Source organism: Perna viridis, chromosome 13 (genome assembly GCF_037379345.1).
Source record: "Perna viridis isolate PV_CMFRI_1.1 ecotype Kerala chromosome 13, ASM3737934v1, whole genome shotgun sequence".
NCBI classification, from domain to species: domain Eukaryota; kingdom Metazoa; phylum Mollusca; class Bivalvia; order Mytilida; family Mytilidae; genus Perna; species Perna viridis.
The window spans coordinates 15,274,660-15,295,545 of NC_142457.1; the positions used below are offsets into that span (position 1 = coordinate 15,274,660).

At 31.7% G+C, this 20,886-nt stretch overlaps 1 protein-coding gene across 1 annotated transcript; it reads left to right on the forward strand.

Moving 5' to 3' along the window:
• Window positions 1-2,993: 2,993 nt before the first annotated feature.
• On the forward strand, window positions 2,994-14,770 carry LOC148599717 (acyl-CoA 6-desaturase-like). Its single transcript, XM_088557751.1, has 10 exons — window positions 2,994-3,244; window positions 4,201-4,290; window positions 4,612-4,815; window positions 5,148-5,249; window positions 6,418-6,604; window positions 7,351-7,427; window positions 8,972-9,069; window positions 9,538-9,714; window positions 10,534-10,659; window positions 11,756-14,770. The coding sequence occupies exons 1-10, from the start codon at window positions 3,044-3,046 to the stop codon at window positions 11,805-11,807; spliced, it is 1,314 nt and encodes a 437-aa protein (XP_088413877.1). The 5' UTR covers window positions 2,994-3,043; the 3' UTR covers window positions 11,808-14,770.
• Window positions 14,771-20,886: the final 6,116 nt, after the last annotated feature.

The following is a 20,886-nucleotide window of genomic DNA, read 5'->3' on the forward strand; positions in this document are numbered from 1 at the left end:
TATATTTGTAATATTTGTAATATTACTCGTAAGAGTAAAATTAGTCGTAAGTTGTGACGTCACAATACTTAAATCTATTATGACATCATAACTTACGACTAATTTTACACTGAAGATTGTATGTGAAAAGGACCGCAGGAGTTTATTTAACAAAAAGTCATAAGTGTGAAATTGATCGTAAATTATGACATCACAATACTATTTTAGGTTGTGACGTCATTACTTACGATCATCTCGACTTTTTTGTGAAATCGACGGGCTGGTGTCTTATCTTTGACTTTCTGCAGCTGATCGTAAAAAAAGTTTGTCATCATCAGCATCTTCAGTAGGGGAGTAACAAACCACTACAGTCATCTTGACATATCTTTAGTAAAATCTTGCTGATAGAATTTTCTCATTTATTTGGTTTCCATCCAATCATACAGCTGGTTGTTTCGATGCATGCTTGCTATCAGGTCTACTCATTTGCTGTGATCATCTTGTTTGCACTGAGACTACTACTGACATCGAATACTAATCCGTAAAGGTCTTAAAATGAAGCTGTGTTGGTAGTCTCTTTTATTTCTAGTTTTGGTGGATAAATGAAAGGAAGCCATTCTCCCTTTTAGGATTATTAATAGAGAACATCTTCAATGAACAATTATATGATAAAAAAAAGAAGGGATATTGTGAAGCACAACAAGTTCACCAGCCGTATAACCTAAATCCAAAACGGGGATACTTTCAGAGATCACCAGGGACAGAGGTCCGGTTTCATAAAAAAAAGTCTCAAGCTGAGATTTTCCTAATATATCCAATTTCAGGCAATCTGACTGGTCGAACAATCAGTTGAGGAAATATTTGAGAAAATCCTCAATTTAAGATTTTTTATGCCCCCGCGACAATCTGTCGGGGGCATATTAATTTACCCCTGTCCGTCCGTTCGTCCGTCCGGCCGTCTGGATTACACATGATCATAGCTTGTCCTGCTATCCTCTCGTACAGTTTTTGAACTACATTTAAAATATTTTACAGGATATTTCTACACATGGTGGAGGTGTGCAGGGCCAAAGGATTTTGATTTTCATGAAATATTACCGAGATTGGTGATAGTTACACCTAGTCATTTTACTCAGAACTAGGGTTATATGGCTTGTCAGGCTACCTCCTCATACAGGTTTTGAACTAAATCTGAAATATTTCACAGGATATTTCAACACATGATGAAGGTCTGCTGGGTCAAAGGATTTTGATTTTCGTGAAATATTACGGAAATTGGGAATAGTTACACGTTGTCATTTTACTCAGAAATATATGGATCATGGCTTGTCCGGTTATCTCCTCGTACAGTTTTTGAACTACATCTAAATTTTTTACCGGATATTTCTACACATGATGAAGGTGTGCAGGGCCAAAAAATCTTGATTTTCATGAAATATTACGGAACTGGGTGATAGTTAGACTGTTATTTTTGTCAGAAATATATCCCAATCAACAAAGTTAGGGATTTGTATTAACATGTTTTATGTGTCCATTAATACGTCCATCGGTCCCCTTTTTCTTATCGCAACTAGTCTGACACTAGCTACCAAACAGAATTTCATGACACTATGTGGCCAGGATACAATATGTAGATATACATATATTTAGGAATTTCCGATCCCGAAATTGATCCTCAGACCATGAGTAACATAAGCCTTTGAAGGATTTCTGAATCTGCAAACCATGTCTTCATACAAAAATAAGCATGTTCCTAATTTGGCAAATCTAGCGAGCGGGGGCATTATTAGTGTCTTACAGACACATTTTATTTCTTAATAAAATAAAAAAATCACTTCTAACAAATGAGGCGGGAATCCTGTGATAAACAGGTCTTCTAGTTTTATAATTTAACCTAGGCCAGTTCTTCAACAAGTGTAGACACACTTTTCTGGAAGGTCCCGTCAACGAAAGTAATAAAATCATGGCCCTGGTAACAGAACGATGGCGATTCTTCAAAACCAAACTGAAAGATATGATAAAACGACACAAAAACACATTAAGGACAGGCGCGTAAATTCTGCGATGGGTTCAAACTAGTTTTATAAGGCCTTAAACACCCCTTTAATGTAGGCCAAAAATTAACCGAAACAAGAAACACACGCACACCATAAATTCACTCAATAACACAACAAACATCTAATGCTGTCGTGGATTTACCTCTACATACCGGGCGCCATATACACGAAATGAGATATCTACCTAAAGATATGTTCGATCGCGGTTACTGAAAGCTAGCTCAGAACATATTAAAGAACACTCACAGTTACTGATGCTAGCTCAGAACATATTAAAGAACGCTCACAGTTACTGAAAGCTAACTCAGAACATAGTAAAGGATGACAGTACCATCAAAAGTACGAACATTAAAAATAATCAGTTACTTCAGTTCAAGTGGACTGGATTCGGAGTGGTTCATCGAGTACGAAATAGACAAGATTACTAAAAAAAAAGTATGGAAAGTATTGTGTTGCAAAATTCACCACTTTTCAACTAATATCATTTTTTATTCATGAACGAAGACGAAATATTAATGAAAAGATTGAACTTAAGTGAAACAAACACTATCTTTAAAAAAAATTACCGACGCAGTAAAATTTTGTTCGTTTTATTTACAATTTTCTACATTTCATTCAGGAAATAACACATGGGACGCAATTTCAATTTTCGATACAGTTCTTTTTCGAATGCCACTGAGTCATCAGTATTTGGCCGATCGGGAAACAGAATTGCGATCAGGTGACTTGCGTTTCCTTGGAAGAGCGTCTTTAATGTCAAAGGGTAAAAAGCGAAACTATACCTATTGCATCAGGAAAAAATGCATTTGTATGATGTTTATCTAATATTTCATAATCTGATGTGTTGATAATACTTTTGTCGTGAATGTTAAGTATGTGAGTTATTTGATTTGCATTACTACGCGTTGTCTTTTATAGTTGAATTTAGGTCTTAAGCTATATCGAAATGTCATAAACACCCAGGCGACCTCGACACCGGTGATCGGACCAGCTGTGTGCGGTTAACAATGGGGGCTGATAAAGAGCAGAAAGCGATGTATTCTGCTAATAAAACGCGATTTATTTCATATGAAGAGCTTAAGAAACACAACAAACCAGATGACAGATGGTTACTCATCGAAAATAAAGTTTACAACATCACAACTTGGGCGAAGAAGCATCCAGGAGGGGCAAAAATCTTGGGTCATTTCAGTGGCGAGGATGCAACGGTGAGAACAAATAAATTAATTTACGCATTTTCTATTCAGAATTTTTTTTTTATTAAGAACTTGAAGCGTACCTAACTGGAGTCGTAGTAGAGAGCATATAATTGGTACAGTCTTTGAACGGATCTGCGCAACAATTTGACAGATAGATGACTGCTGACTGATTGATCGCTGACGGATTGATAACCGGTGACCAATCTGATTGCAGTTTTGTTATGTAAAATGACAAATAATCTGTTAAAAATAGAGCTTATGTCAAGTAAATTTACAAAATTATATTTAATTCTTTTGCATTATGTAAATATGTGTAAAATTGACACTGCCACTGGTTCAACCGATCGGTTTGACGGATCAATGGCTAATTGGAAACTGATCAGTAATCGATGACTATTCACAATTTTTGTTGCATGGATCAGTTCAGGTACTGTACATCATAACCATTTTGGAAGTTAATATTAACAGGGCTGACAAAAATTATGAAAGGACTTGGGTATTTGAATTCTTATATTTCTTCATATTTGTTTGAGGTTTCACATTCCTCATTTTATTATAAAATCTTATTTAAATATATTATTATACTTTCATATATATAATTTGTCAATTAATTGGTTTTTATTTTATGTATTACTTGGAAACAATATTTTGGTCCAAGCAACAAGACCTCAAAATTGTATGGCTGATGTTTAATCCTATAACATAAGACTTTATACACGTAATTGCACAATGTTTGGGTCATGGAGAACCCTGGGACTCCTGAGATCTTCTAGCTTACATTTTTAATACCATTGGAGGTCATGTCAGATAGAAGTCCAATCATATAACCTTCATCTGCATACATTTACATTTTGTATTTATAAACTGTCTTTCTATACCTCAATGCATTTTCATATGATCTTTCATACTTTGAGAAAGTCTAGCTCATTTTATTTAACATATTTTTATTTGTTATCTATTTTAAGGATGCTTGGCGGGCCTTCCACAATGACAAGGAATATGTCCAGAAGTTCATGAAAGCTCTTTATGTTGGGGATCTTGGAAACCCTGAAGATGTAAGTCGTATGGTACTAAATACATGGTTCCATTTTGACAAATATTCTTTTTAACCAAGACATTTTGTTCAAATTTAAATGTTTTTATTTAAATTATCAGGGATTACATGTAATTTAGACATTGATGACAAGGGGAAGTTTTAGTAAATTCTGTTTGAAAAATATTGAAATTGTTATTTTTGTTATTTTAAGCAAAAACTTCCCTGCCAAAGACAAGTGGGAGAAGTTTTTGCTCAGTTTTCCTTCCAGGTTAAGCTTTAAATTATATTCACATGTCCAATCAAATATTTGTAAACTCCTTGTTATTTTCCTGTCTTTCAGAGTCTGACAGAACTGAAGAAAGATTTTAGAGAATTACGGAAGCATGTAGAAGACAGTGGTCTGCTTAAGACCAACCCTTGGTTTTTCTCATTACATCTAGCCCATATCATCATATTAGAAGTGTTTGCCTATTGTCTTGTGTCTTACTATGGACCAAGCATCTTCTCATTCCTTGCTGCAGCTTTGCTTTTGGCAACAGCTCAGGTAATTGATCTTAAGCCAGGTATTGAGGTAAAATGATAAGTTGATTTTACAGAAGTTTATTATTTTTTTAAATACATGCATGCATAGTATACACTATTTGGAAAAGGCTTTGCAGAATCCCAACAGCTAATGCTATTGAAAAAAAAAATAATTGGGCGTTCGATTTTTTTACAACAAAATCCCATATGATTGATACATACATTTCACCTTTTGATAATTAAGCCCTAATTGAATCCGATTTTGTAATTAGTCTGTTACTATCTTAATTTGGATTTGTTATATTGATTCATTCAGGTCTAATCATGTGGACTCATGCAATTTTTTACTTTCAGGCACAGGCAGGATGGTCGCAGCATGACTATGGACATAATTCTGTGTTTCATAGTCATAAACTCAATAAATTCCTCCATCACATAGTTATAGGCCATATAAAGGTAATTTTGAGTTCAATATTTTCCCCTGATTTAGTATAAGATTTGCATTTGCTAAAGGTTGCTCAGTATACTAGGTACCATAGTTATTGTAAATTATGCCATCAAATTAAACGAAATTTATCTCTCCATATTTGCTGTGGGATAAAATTTTGATATTTTTACATTTCAAAGAAATCCAAACTACTTCTGAGATCTAATTGTCCTTACTACAGTGTAATACAGTGTAGTAAGGACAACTAGATCTCAGGAGTAGTTGTCAAACAAAAAATACATATACATTATGTGTATTTTTTCTTTGACAAGCATGCAGAAAAGCCCTTATTTCAAACAGTCCAAAGTGAAGAAATGTGAAAATTTAATTTCAAGATTTCATTAGAACCAAATAGAACAAAACATCATGCAGTTTCATATGTAAAAAAATACTATAGACCAATGTCAGCTCAAAGCCACAAGTGTCTGGGTATCTATCAACCATAAAATGGTTCTGTTCAATAACCTAATACCTACTTAACATCAGTTTTCTTAAATGAGATAAAGTATTTAATTGGTGATGATCCTATTTATAGTTCAAGTTATTTTCAGGAGTTACTGCCCTTTATAAATACCAAACTCATAGGTAGACTCTCATAGAGCAATGGTAGATGTGTACCTGGCAAGAGACCACAATTAATTTTCAAATGCATTTCAATATACACTTTTGAGCAGATTAAAAATATTCCTGACTGAAACCAGAATAAAACTTCTCTGTTCTAAAGATACCTACAAGCAAGATTTTACATGTATATATTAATTTCAGAAAAATGTACCTTCATTGTCAGAAATTAATTTATATGTCCAGGAGATGGGGTAAACATGACAAATGAACTGAGTTAAAAGTCCTACATGTAAATTTTAACCTTCTTCCACTGAAACAAATCACAACTTGTAGTCAGAATTGTGAAATAAAAAAAAACCTCTTGAATTTTGACCTATTTTCTACCAATTAGAGGCAAAACTTCAGTAAATTAGTTTCCACTAAAATGTGAACAAATTAGGAAGGTTCCTACTACCAAAGTTGGAACTGTATTCATATACATGTACAATGAAAATCCTGGGGAATTACTCATGTTAATTGTGGTCTTTTACCAGGATGTGATATTACAAACAATTTATTTCATTATTCTTACAGGGTGCCTCATCACATTGGTGGAACTTCCGCCATTTTCAACATCATGCGAAACCTAATATAGCAAAGAAGGACCCAGATATAGACATTGCTTACCTATTCCTTCTTGGGGACAAAATACCTGTCACTTGGGGCAAGAAGAAGAAAGGGGTTATGCCATATAATTATCAACATAAATATTTCTTCTTAAGTAAGTATCAATTGCCTACCAGTTACACTTCTGGGACAGTGGTTTTTTTGCCTGGGAATTCGGGCAGACTAGAAGGGTAAGAATATTGCAAAGAATAGAAAAAGGAACAGATACGGTGAATCGCAACAAATGCACCATTATATAACTCCCATAAAAATGGTAAATACTTACAGTGATCACCAAAAGGTATTGAATAAGAGTAAACACACCTTCAAGTAAGCTATGAAAGGCCCTAACTACTAAACTAATAAAATCCATGGTAACAGAAGATGATACTCCTTCACAATAGGCAAATTCATTTATTTCTTACCAAGTATTATGCTGCAGGCACAGCAGACAACTCAAGAAATAGTGGATAAACATCTGAAATCAACAAAATTAGATTACAGCAATGAAAAATCACCAGAAACATGCTCCTTTCACAAAAATTATTTGTGGAAGGCACTTATGTGGGCTTTAAACAAGGATTGAAAAAATCTAATATATTTTGTGTATAATCATGATATTATATAGTGCACGAAGGCATTTTGATATAAGATCAAATAAGTATTTGGGTTTTTATGCAGTTATAGTATTTATGACTGAAGTCATTATACCCTCACATCATAAATGTGTAAAACAAAAAAATCCAAGATAAGAATGGCCAGTTAGTCCCAGTATTAGTACAAATCCCAAATACTACATTTTAGAACAATCTTTATGAAATAGGCGGATTTTTTCTATATATGATTGGTTTTATTTTTCAGCTATGCCTCCTCTGTTATTACCACTTTATTTCCATTACGAGAATATTTTGTTTGTCTTTAAAAGAAGAGATTGGTTGGTGAGTATTAAGATAAATATGGTCCGAGCAAAAGAATATACTGTGAAAGTACAATTGTTCGTGGGGTACCATTTGTTGTCGTTTTTGTGAGTAGGCCAAACCACGAAATTTGGTTCCCAACGAACAGAGAGACTTATTGATGTGTATACTGAATACCTCAAAACATTAATTCAAGAATTCACAAACTTGTGTTTCTTCCCTAATCCAAGAAAATTGGTATCCACGAATTAAAATACTTTTACATTAGTTTCGCAAGGTTTTAATTTTTGCTATATTCATTAAAGTGAAACCTCTCTAAATTTGAGTCCAGATATTTTTCAAGTAATTTTTATTCTATTAGATCTGAAATGAAAAGAAATAAAGACTGTGAAAATTTAATACCCTTTTTCAAAAAGAACAAATTGTGAAATTTGGCACCCACCAAAATTATTTTCTGTACAGTAAGCAATGTATCATTTGCATATGCAGTATAAAATAGAAGTAAGTGATCAGATACTGTGAAACCTGTCTAAACAGACCCCTTTTTGAAAAAACTATTTTAATTGATGCAAAAGTGTGTGGTATAGACAGGTTTTAAGATTATTCAAGATTCAGTTTAGATAGGTTTTAGGATTATTAAAGATTCAGTTTAGATAGGTTTTAGGATTATTCAAGGTTTGGTTTAGACAGATTTTAGGATTATTCAAGGCTCGGTATAAACAGGTTTTAGGATTATTCAAGGTTCGGTTTAGATAGGTTTTAGGATTATTCAAGGCTCGGTATAGACAGTTTTTAGGATTATTCAAGGCTCGGTTTAGATAGGTTTTAGGATTATTCAAGGTTCAGTTTAGACATGTTTCATCATATTAAGTTTCTCTATAAATTGAACTTTGAAATTCAATGTAATAAAGAATGAAGTTTTGTGTAGGCAGAAAAAAAAATAATGTTGTGTTTCCGTTCATCCATCTAAAGTTTTGTAGGGTCAGTAGGTAGGGATTTTTTGTAAATTTCTATTTTATTTTTTTTTAATTTTGAAATGAAATAAAGTGTGGCACCAAACTCAGAAAGGACAATAAAAACCAAATCCACAAAGGTTAAACCTGTAATAGACTTAGTCCATTGCGAGGAGCATACTCATATGTGTGTTTATAATCAATTCTATGTATAAACAACCAGTATTTCTAACTCTTTTTTTTTCATCTAGGATAGAAAAAAAGATCTTTGGCTTTTTTTTCTTTTTTTTCTATAAGACAGTCAGCAGGCTTCAATTTTTTTTTCAAATTTACAAATAAAAACGTTTAGGTAGAGGGTTGTCATGGTGACAGGAAACATAACAATTTTTTTTAAGACCTAACCTAGTTACTATATTCAGAACTTACTTCAGTCAAGGTCGAACATTCTTGAGTTTTTTGGCACCTTGGTAAAATAGAAACTCACATAACAGTTCAAGACATCAAAAATCATTTTTCCATTTCAAAAGTACCAGTTTGTTATCAGGTGTCCCTGGCTTAAGACTTTGTCACCTTTCAGTTACACCTGCCAACCTTCATGACCTTGTTTTTCAGGATCTGTTTATGACTGTGACCTTCTTTTTCCGATACTTCTATCTGTACACACAGTATTTTGGTGGATGGGGCACATTTGGGTTTTACATGTTCATTAGGTGAGTATGATATTATGGAAATCTAGATAATTTTAAGATATTGACAGTTGATACACAGCTGAATATGGGATAAGTATGAATCTCTTCCAACATCCATGTACCTTTTAAGTGCATTTCTTACTAAACTATTGAATGGAACTTGATGACACTTTATCTATAGATTGGGCATCGTATAAACATGTGCATGATGAAAATTCTTTTGCAAAATGCTCTGAAAGGGATCTCAATTTGTCATTATGCAGAAGGTCCCACTTGTGAATACTGAAATTTTAAATTGAAAAAGAAACTTTAACTTGTACAATTACACTTGCTCCATCAAGTTATATTATTCACTTTAGTAGAAATATATAAATATTGTTATAAATTCTGAGTTTTCTAATTATTTCGTTACATTTGTCAGTGTGGAATTAATTTGTTTAAAATCAAACCAACAATCGTTAATGAAAAAAGTCATCCAATTTTTATCAGATTTATTGAGAGCCATTGGTTTACCTGGGTAACACAGATGAGTCACATTCCAATGAAGGTTGACCTTGACAGAGGTGATGACTGGTTTACATCTCAACTGGTATCTACATGTAATGTTGAGCAGGGTCTTTTCAACGACTGGTTCACTGGACATCTAAATTTCCAGATTGAGCATCAGTAAGTAACATTCTTAGAAACTGTTTCTATCATGTTAGTTTTCAGTCATACCATCATAATATTTGCATATAAGGCCAAGTGAAATTACATGTACTCCCTTGGTTTAGGCACTTCCTTGTCTCTTATGAGACTGATTTAATTTTTATTACCCCCTTTTATCGCCATAACAATGAATAAAAAACACCTCTCTCGTGGTTTTTCTGATTATAAACAATGTAATTTTAAAAAGCACCCATTTTACTTTTGGGGACCAGTAAAAAGATAAAAAGAAATGCTTCCTTCAGTGATTTACTTCAAAAATGGCTTGAGAAACTAGTATGTTTTGAATGGTCTGTTAAATATGATCTTTTGTGATTTTGTGAATTTCAGCATGATTAACGTGGAAGACTTAATTTTTGATTAGGTGTAGAAATTTTATACAAAAAGTATAACTTTGTATAATTTGACTGACCCTAACCCCTCTCCCTATTTAATTGTACATTTGTATGTATAATTGATTTTGAAATTCATTTAAGCTGTTGAAACAAATGATAAACAGAAAAGGACATGGATGAATTCATATATGATTCAAGATTTAGATGTACAGGGTGCACTGTGTAATTTAGCTTTGTTAAATTTACACATGTAAGTTTTTTAAATCAATTTCTGTCGTGGGAAAGTTAATTTTATACCATACTTTTAAAGAAATATAAGCAGAGAATTTTGAAAATTATAAGCACTTATGGTTTTAGTATCATGTATTGCTAGACAGTTCTTTTTTACATACAAATGTAATTTCTGTACCCTCATGTCATTAACTTGAATTTTTCCATCTTCTAGCTTGTTCCCAACAATGCCTCGCCATAACCTTTACAAGGTGGCGCCACTAGTGAAATCACTCTGTAAGAAGCACAACATCGAGTACATTAATCTTCCCTTACTTGGTGCATTTGGCAGCGTCATTAGGTGGGTATAATATGATAGATATAGAAATTAATGCAATATATTTATTACTGCAAAAATGTGACTGAGTTGTAACTGCTGTCATTATATTAAAATTCATGAAATAATTTTAGTCTGAACTTTATTGATATCACAAAAAACATTAAATTTAGTTTAAGAATATGAAGGTGCAACAATTGCTTCAGAGATATGAATATTACACAAAATTTGTAATAAATATTTTGTCAGGTGAATTTCAGTCAAACTCTCTGTATGAATATATTACAGGGATAGTAAGAAGAAAATTTGTCAATCTAGATACTTGGTCAAGTTTTGCATGAACTGACGCTGAGAGTTTCCTTGCCCTTATTGTGATATTTAGGTCTTAGTTTGTCATTTGGTTCTTGCACTTTAGAGATAAAAATTATATACAGATTGTACATGAAATTAGCTTTTTGCAAGAGTTATTGTTCTTGGTTGATTTTGGTGGGAAATCAATTTATGGTTTTCTCAGAAGTGCAGATCTGCTTACAGAAAGGACTGTTGCATGTATTGTTACTTAAAACTATGATATACGTAGACCAAAAAAGCAACAACTGTTTGATGGGTTTTTCTACACCACAAATCACCTCTACATTTGCCAGTGTCTGAATTTTATGTGGACGTGTACATAAAAGTCCTACATTTGGCCAAAAACATGAATTGTTGGTACCACAAATCCATGAATTAATTGAACTAATTAGAACAATTTAACATGGAGCTGTACCATGATTTCATCTTCTTGTTGTTTTTGCATTCATTTGCAATACTTGAACAAAAGAACATTCATCTTCTTATTGTTTTTGGCATTCATTTGCAATACTTGAACAAAAGAACATTCATCTTCTTGTTGTTTTTGGCATTCATTTACAATACTTGAACAATAGAACACTAGTAGGGTAAATGCTCTTTATCATAGGTTTAAGGAAATATATTGCCCTCATGTCAAGGTGGGGTGCCTCCAATTTAACTTTATGTGACATTTTAGTTCTCTCAAAATACATAAATAACACCATGCCTACACAAATTTTTGAGAAAAACGCTGAGTCATGTATGATTAACTTTAATGAATTATTTCCAGCTCATTGAAGAAGTCTGGTGAATTGTGGTATGATGCTTATTATCATGGATAAAGGAACAGGGACAATGAGCAAAGAAATAAGGACGATTTAGATAAAGGAACAGGGGCGATGGGATGCTTTTATGGATCCTCTTTTGCCTTTGCCATTATTAGCAAGCATGAAGATGGTAGGAAAAACAAATTCTCAGTACACAAAATTTTATTTAACAACAATAATTATATATACATGTAGTTAACATTTTAAATAATGTGAAAAAAAGTTTGAGACCAAATCATAATAAAAAGGATTGTTAAAATATTTTGTACTTTACATATTATGTCTTATTTTAATATTTCACAAAATTATGTGTCTGTTTATATGTTTTTTTGTCTCTTCAAGTTAAATTGACACTTTGCAAATGGCAATATTATTATTAATGTGTGTTTGAACTTATTTTCTGATGTGATTTGAATAATGTTTTTTTTTTTTTTGGTATTTTAAGGGCAAAGGGTAATGACCATTTTTCCTAAATCATGCATTTATTATATCTATGTAATCAGGATCTGAGGAACATAGGTTAAAGGTCACATTCTCATGATGTTTGAGTTTATTGTTTTTATCAGTGAAACCTGTCTAGACCAAATCTCTTTGGGACTGAATGAATTGTTTAGTTTAGGAAGGTATTTGTTGTTAAAGATCATGTTCCAATTTCTTGTTGTTATCAGTGAAACCTGTCTAAACTAAACCTCTGTTGGACTGAATGAATTGTTTAGTTTAGGAAGGTGTTTGGTGTTAAAGGTCATGTTCCAATTTCTTGTTTTTATCAGTGAAACCTGTCTAAACCAAACCTCTTTTGGACTGAATGAATTGTTTGGTTTAGGAAGGTGTTTGATTTAAACAATGTCAAAATGTATTGAAATTAATGTGAAGGAACTTCAGAAGAAATCTGGTTTGAACTGGTCCCCAGTTTGATCAAGGTTTGGATTACATAGTTTTCAATTATGTAACAACATTTAACGGTTATTTTATTTTCATTTGCATGTACAAAAGTTGATAGTTCAAGTTGCCTATTTATTAATCCAAATATCTAAAAGAAGGGGGCAGTAGATGCAATCAAGAAACTTATCTTTTTTTCTTCTTAATCAGATGCATATCTTGTTAACATCTATTTCTTGTTCTTTTTTTGTATTGATACATTTTTTTTATTGTGCATACAATCAGTCATTTTTATTTATTTATGTATTTATTTATTTGTTTGTTTGAACAATCAAATTGCCTCATTTTTTTTTCACTTCTTAAATCAGCATTTCCTTTTTGTGTATATTATTTTAAAATTTTTGCCAATCAGGAATTGGATAATATTCAGATCTTTAAAATGTGTAAGCAACTATGGTATATGTATTTATGGCAGATTTCATTCTTGCTAATGTTACCTGGACGAAATACCAAAGTCTTTAATTTGCATTTTAGAAGAAAAAAAATAGCTTTTGACCTTTTTTTCTGTCTCCGTTTAATTCATTTCTTTTTTTCCAACTTTTGAATGCAACATGAAAAAAAAATAGTTATATTTACTTCATTGATATACCTAGTCTTCAATGAAATTTATTTCATGTATTCAGTTCTTACTAAATATACTTCATGGTGCCGACATGGAATTTTTACATGGTGGTATGTTTTGAAGCAATTTAACTTTAAGACAAACAAATTTTGACCCCAGAAAATTGTCTTCATACATATGAATCTTTTAGTCAGCTGTAAACTGAGGAAAAAGCAAGAAAAGTGATCATATATATCTTTTTTTATTTTGAGGGACATAAAATTGAATTTTCTGTCCATGTAACACTAGCAAAAATGAAATCTGCCTTATATATATGTAAACTACATATGTAAACTATAAACAATTCTAGTTATAAGTACATATGTGAGGCATAAATATACTTCATGGTGTGAATAACTGTGTAGTTACATGTGTTAGCAGTAAACAATTTTAGTTACATGTATAAACCATAACTAACTCTGTGTAGGTAAATAGAAGTCTTTGTAAGAACCATGCAAATTCTGTTTAATGTGAAACACCTAAAAAAGGCTACACATTTTTATTTTTATTATTAAGTTGTTTTTTAGGTCTTTGTGTTGAAATGAATAATTATTCATTCCAATCTATCTGCTCTTAGGAGATAATCTACATAGAAAATCCAACAGTTTCTATTGTATTTAAGTGTCATTTATAGAGTTATCTCAAAATTTAATTTTGAATTCTACAGTACATTCTACATAAATTTTATCTCCCGAGAGCATGGGTTATATGAAAAACCACATGTTAATTCCTGTTAAATATAACATTTTAAACAAAATGGCAAAAATAAAAATATGTTGACTTTCCAACCATCAGTCACATTTTGCATGATTCTTAGCTGGAGAGCTACTTAAGTATGTGAACTGTAAACAACTGTGTAGTACATATGTGAACCATCAAATAGCTTTTTGTAGTTACATATGTAGACCACAAACTATTATGTGTAGTTACATGTGTCAACCACAAACAGTTATGTGTAGTTACATTGTCAATGACAAACAAATATGTGTAGTTACATGTGTAAACTATAAACAACTGTGTAATTACATATGTGAACTATAAATGACTCAGTGTATTTAGATATGTGAACCATAAGTAACTATCTGTAATGTAAATAATGAAGAGGATGCCCATTTCTAATTAAGGCAAGTCCTGTTGCGTAATGATCATTCCTAGTCAAGAAAATTAAAGCCAGGCCAAAATCCATCTGGCACCTGTAAGATCCTGTAGAGTCTAAATTTTCAAATGGATTCTGACAGAAGTTGGTACATACTTAGCCATTATTTATTGTCATTTTTTAATCCGGAACATATGTGTTTCAGTGCCAAATGTACTAATATTGGGAATGCCAAGCTTAGCTTTGCCCATTTCGGTCTGTGATTATTATAAGTGATAGATTCAGCATTTCTTCTTCTTGTATAGTTTTTATAATGGAATGTTCAAATTAAATACTCAAAAAGTAACTAATAGCTAGTGCACATTTACCAGTAAACTGTAATTTTCATGATGCATTTAGGTAAAATAGTGACAGGTTTTTATAATTGCCCATCTGATTTGTCTGACTGTCTGCCATATCTTTTTGTATCCTCATTTGAAGAGTGCATGTTATGTAGAGAACCTCATGTCTACTTGTTCATCCATCACATTTAATTTCAGGATAAAGGTGTGGTGCTTGGAAGAATTTAAAATAAAACATTTTAATCTTGAAAGCTGAAAAAAAAAACCATTTTTATCTTGAAAGCTAAAAAAAAAACATTCTAATCTTAAAGATATTGGTAAAATGATTATTTTGATCTGAAGAATAATTCCAAGCACCTGCCCCAACCTCCATATCAAATAGTTGCCCACTGTGGTCACCTATGCTCCAAATTGTTGTCCACTGTGGATGCGTGTGCTACAAATAAAGTCAAACTTTTGCACCATTGTGTTGACCAAAAAAATATAGGTCAAGTTTGATTATTTTGTGTTTCAATTTTATTATTTGCAGGGATGATTTTTTCCACCTTTTAGCTGAATTCCGCTATTTCAGATCCGGATTTTGAAAATAGAAGTCACTGTAATAGCTGCTCAAATGTCTTGAAGACAAATTGATGATCAGTTTCAAGTTACCATTTTTTGTGCTCAATTGCGGCTGCAATTTTTGGGAAATTTTCGTGCCATAAATATTTTCCCAAATTTATATTGCTTTATATGTGCCAATTAAAGATTTTCTGGGTATGGTGAATATAGTGTACTTATTAATATTACTAACTGTTTAAACCTGCTAATTCAGTAAGACCATGTTAATGTCATTTTTTGGGTTTTTAGCCCCTTTCTTATATCATTTGAATTTGCATGGCTACCATTTCTTTTGGTATATCAAGACAAAAAATACCTTTCACTTATTTTTTTTCTGGCCGTTGACATCAGTGTAAAAAAATCATATTTTGGATCAATTGAACAGTGAAAAGAAATGCCTTAGTATCCTTTTTTAAAATTTTTTTCCCCATGTAAAATTGCTTGAGAACCGAAAGATTAACTTGGAATGGGCTAGTGGTGTGAATTGTGTACATTTGGAATTATTCTGATTTGTTAACGCTTACTTATTGTTCATATTTTCTAACTGTTAACACTTGCTAATAAAATTTTTAAACCATACCAATTAAAAGTATGGTATTGTATGGGAGTAAGTTAAATACCTTATAGTGAGTAATTTCAATGCGTGCCAAATTTCACGGTTCGCTCTATGAATAGGGGTATTAAATATTTTGGGCTGTTTATTTTTTATGTCTTCAGATTTAATGGAACAGATGTTGAATGTAAAATATATCTGGAATTATATTTGTAATTTTTTTTTATGATTTCTCAAACCTTGTGATTACAGTAAAAATTAGAGCCTCACAAATTTCCTGCTATATAGTAGGTTACTTTATAGATATTTTCAAATTGTGTACAGTTTAAGGAGGTAGACCTAGGGTAAGGGACATAACTCATGAAATCAGTGATTTGTTTGCATCATACTCAGTTTCACCAAAGCCTCTCAAGCCTTTGTTTGAAGCAGAATAATATGAATCCAAGTTAATTAGATGTTTACATGATTGATGTAAAATGCTGAATACAAACATTCCAATGATTTTTAAGAGTTATGTCCCTTACCCTAGGTCTACCTCCTTAATATAAGGATGCTTATTTTAAAGCTTTCATAGAATACAGAGGTGGCTGGCCATCTCTAGATATACCAGTGTTCAATATTGGAAATGATAAAAAGTGGTATTAAAGATCATTATCTGGTCTAATTTATTTTGTTACCAAATTTGGTGATAACATGCATTTTACAAATCCATTACATGGTAATATAGGAAAGGCATTGTTTCAATTATAGTTAAAATTGTACTTTTTCACAATACATTCTGATCAAATTATCTCCCCTGGCACAAAACTAAAGAATGACATTTTCAGTGAAGCTTCACTGTTATTACATTTTATACTGGTGTTTTTATTAGTATCCCCTTTAATGTTGAAAGTTTTTTGTTATTATCTTATTGTTGGTTCTTGGTGTGTACTGTAGAATGCTCAGTCAAACACCTGCCCTCCTTTTTCTCCCCTTTTGGACTTTGCTTCCCTCACAATCGCATGCAAATGTAGATCATGGCAATATTGTAAATTGTGTCTTTTGTTATAATTATATACTTGTATGGTAGACCCTAATGATATATGTATCGTAAATTGAAAGTCCATGATTGTGAGTTTGAATGAAAAAGTCAACTCTTAGAAAGAGTATTGTACAACCTTGTAAAGTGAAAGTGCAATCCCTTTTTTTCTGGACTGGTTTGTTTTACTTAATTTATACTGTAAACATATTAATTTTTGCTATTTTTGCCAAGGGGAGAAAATTGCAAAAAAAAGTTTCAGCGAAATTGATTGTTTAACACAATATAAAGCTAATCATTTTTGAAAATGCAAAAAATTTATACTTGCTAATATGTCCGTTTAAGTAGCACTCCAGCTAAGAATCATGCAAAATGTGATACATGGTTGGAAAGCCTACTTATTTTTATTTTTTATTTCTTGTTTAAAATGCTTTAGTAAACAGAAATTAACATTTGGTTTTTCATATAACCTGTGCTCATAGGAGATAAAAATTGTATAGAATGCACTGTAGAATTCAGAAGTGAGGGAGATAACTCTGTAAATGAATCTATTGGATTTTCAATGTTGATTATCTCCTAAGAGCAGGCAGATATGAATGAATAATTACATATTTCATATTATAGACCCATAAAACAACTGAATTACAAAAATACAAATATGTAGCCTTTTTGGGGGTACATCACATTTTTCAGATTCTGCATGATTCTTACAAAGACTGCTATTTAATACATGTACAGTAAAACCTGTCTTAACCAAACGTTTTTAATTCACGCAAATAAGCAACCACTGATATTAATACGCTAACAGTACCTTGATTGTTAATACATGCGCAATGAAACTTGTCTAAACTGAACCCTGAAAAGTCTGAAAACCTTTCTTAGGCCACATGCTTTTTGAGGAACCATAATCACATTTAAAATGTTTTTAAACCTTGGTAAACCAACCACCTGTCTAAACTAAACAAATTATAAAATTTAAGTAGGTAGACTTAGGGTAAGGGACACAACTCTTAAAAATTGGAACGCTTGTATTCAGCAATTTACATCAATCTCATATAAGCATCAAAGAAACATGGATTGATTTCATTCTGAAAGCTTGATAGGCTTTGGTGAATTGAAAATGATACAAACATATCACTGATTTCTAAAGTTGTCTCCCCTACCCTAGATCTACCTCCTTAAAGAGAATTTGGATAGGGTTCACTGTAGGATCCTTTGAAACTGAATAAAAGTAATTTTCATGCTGTACTTATTTTTCATAAAAATTTTGATAGAGCAGCCTATAATTTACTTTGGAATCTGGATTCTTTTTTGACTATGTGGTAGGTTTTTAATTCTATGTTTCCATTTTTGCTCAAATAATTCATTAAGGAAATATATATTTGATTTTTAGGGGGTATGGCTAAAATTTTTGAATGAAAATCATGTTTTCTAATTTGGAAGGGAATAAATTTGTGATCTTGGTAAAGGTAATGGAGAAAGAAACTTCTTTTCTTCTCTTCCATTTCTTAGTTGAGTGTGTAGCATGTAGATCCAGAGGAAGATTTTGTAGGAGGGTGTTTTGAACTTGTTCGAAAAGTTTATTAATTTTGTGCAAAATTTGGCCCAAAATTAAGATATTATAGCATGAAACCCTCCTTCTTTAATTGTCTGGTCTGCGACTTCCACCTTTTTAAAAGTTCTGTGATCCAATCCAGAAAATTCCTTGCCACCAAAATGTTAATGGCATCCTAGAGAATTACAACCCCCATTCAAATTTAACCTCTCCCCCTTAAATCATATGGTAGTTCCCTATAAGTGGCATTGTTTTGACTTGTATTTATCTTTGGTATTTGTTTACTTGTTTACTAATTGTTAACTATTGTTAAATATAGGTATTTTTGTGTATTTTCTATTCATTTATAACAGAAGTTTCTATTTTATCCCCATTTGTAATAAAATTTTAAGAAAAGTTATGTTCTTTCTTAATATGAATTATGATAAATACATGTACAGGTAGTACTATTAGTATATTGCAGGAAACAAACAATTAGATTTTTGACTTATAAAAAGAAAACAATTTCGTCTGTTATTAATTATTCGTGTAAAACTGTGAGCAAGTTATGCTTTCTTGATGACACCCCTCCACTTCCCAGAAACCAAATAAGAGGTGCATTCATTGTAATTGCATGACTGCTTTATGGTATAGGTTTTGCCCATCATCGAAGACTATGTAGTGACCTATGGAGGTCTTATTGTTCCTTGCATGGTATTTGATTGATTCTACTGGCAATCATATCATATCTATTATTTATATACTTCACAAATAGTAAAAAAAGCATGAACAAAAACATGAAATTATAATATGGACCAATTATGGACTCAAAAGGTGGTGATGAATCTTAAGGTAGATCATACCTTATATTTTAAGTATATAGGTTTTCCTAATTTTTCTCGAAGATGACATTAAACAAACATTCTGTAAAAATTTTAATTAAAAACACTGGTCACGGATCTTAAAAGATAATTAACTGATATTCTTTCTTACTAGTATACAAAAAAATGGGGTCACCGAACTTATTTTCCTGTACTTTATATATAAAAAAAAATACATAAACAAAAATTCTCATTGCCTTTCCCACCCTTTATATTTCCCCCTTTAAAAGAAGCTTTTTAAAATTAAAAGTTTGTAATTTTACCATGTGTAGTTATATGCCAAGAAATCATTTTAAGGAGGTAGACCTAGGGTAGGGGGCACAACTCTTAAAAACGCATTGGAACGTTTGTATTCAGCATTTTATATCAATATTATGTAAGCATCTATTTAACTTGGATTGATATTATTCCGCTTCAAAAGAAAGCTTGAGAGGCTTTGGAGAATTGAAATTGATACAAACATATCACTGATTTCAAGAGTTATATCCCTTACCATAGGTCTACCTCCTTAAATAATTTAAAACATTTTTACATCATTTCAAACACTTTTTGCTCATTGAAAATACATGCGTATGTATGATTTTGCAAGTTGCATAAAATACGTGTGATCAACCGTAAATATAAGTTTTTGTAAGAAATGGCAAAACGAGAAACGTGCTTGTACAAAAACCACTGATCTGACAGTATAATTTCACTCAAGGATGCTTTCTCTATTTGAAAAGACAGTTTTTGGAATTTTGCATCACTTGATTTGCTCAGAATTTATTCAATAGAATGTTAGAAAATGAGGTCTTAGACAGAGTTATCTGCCCTTAAAATGTTCATTTTCAGTGCATTTCATTGAAATTATGACTCAATTTACCAAAATTTTATGGGAAATCTTGTCTCTTTTCATTGATTAGTCAAATTAAACTTTCAAAATGGTGGGTTTTTCCATACAACGTTCCACCCACTGCCCGATTCTGACAGAAACTGATGCTATAGTCATATTTATATGCAGAAAGATCCATGTTTTCAGTGATACTGACCATTTCATTTAGAAGAATCAGTGTTTTTTAATAATATTAATTTTATTTCTTTTTAATATTTCGCGGAGTGTTTGTTGGAGTTGGACTGCAATTGTTGATAAAAGGTAAGGACCATATGTTAATGTCACATATATAAAGAATCAGAACGATCGATCAAAGATTTTTTTATTGTAAAATATTTAAAATCTTCTTTATAATAAATAACATGATGAGTTTATAAATAAGTCTATAACAGATATTTATATACAACTTAAATGTGAAAATTTAACGCATTTGAATGCATTAAATCTTCATATTTGTATTTTTATGTACAACATACGCACACAAATATTTCCACATCATCCCTTTTATGTGTACGTTGGATTTCGTACGTGGATCCATCAATTTAAAGATTGAATCTTCTATAATTATATTGATCCGAACAATGGGGCAATATAGTCCTATACAAATACATCGATACTGGAACAGCTGTTGCAGTCAATTGATCAAGAAAATAAAAAAAT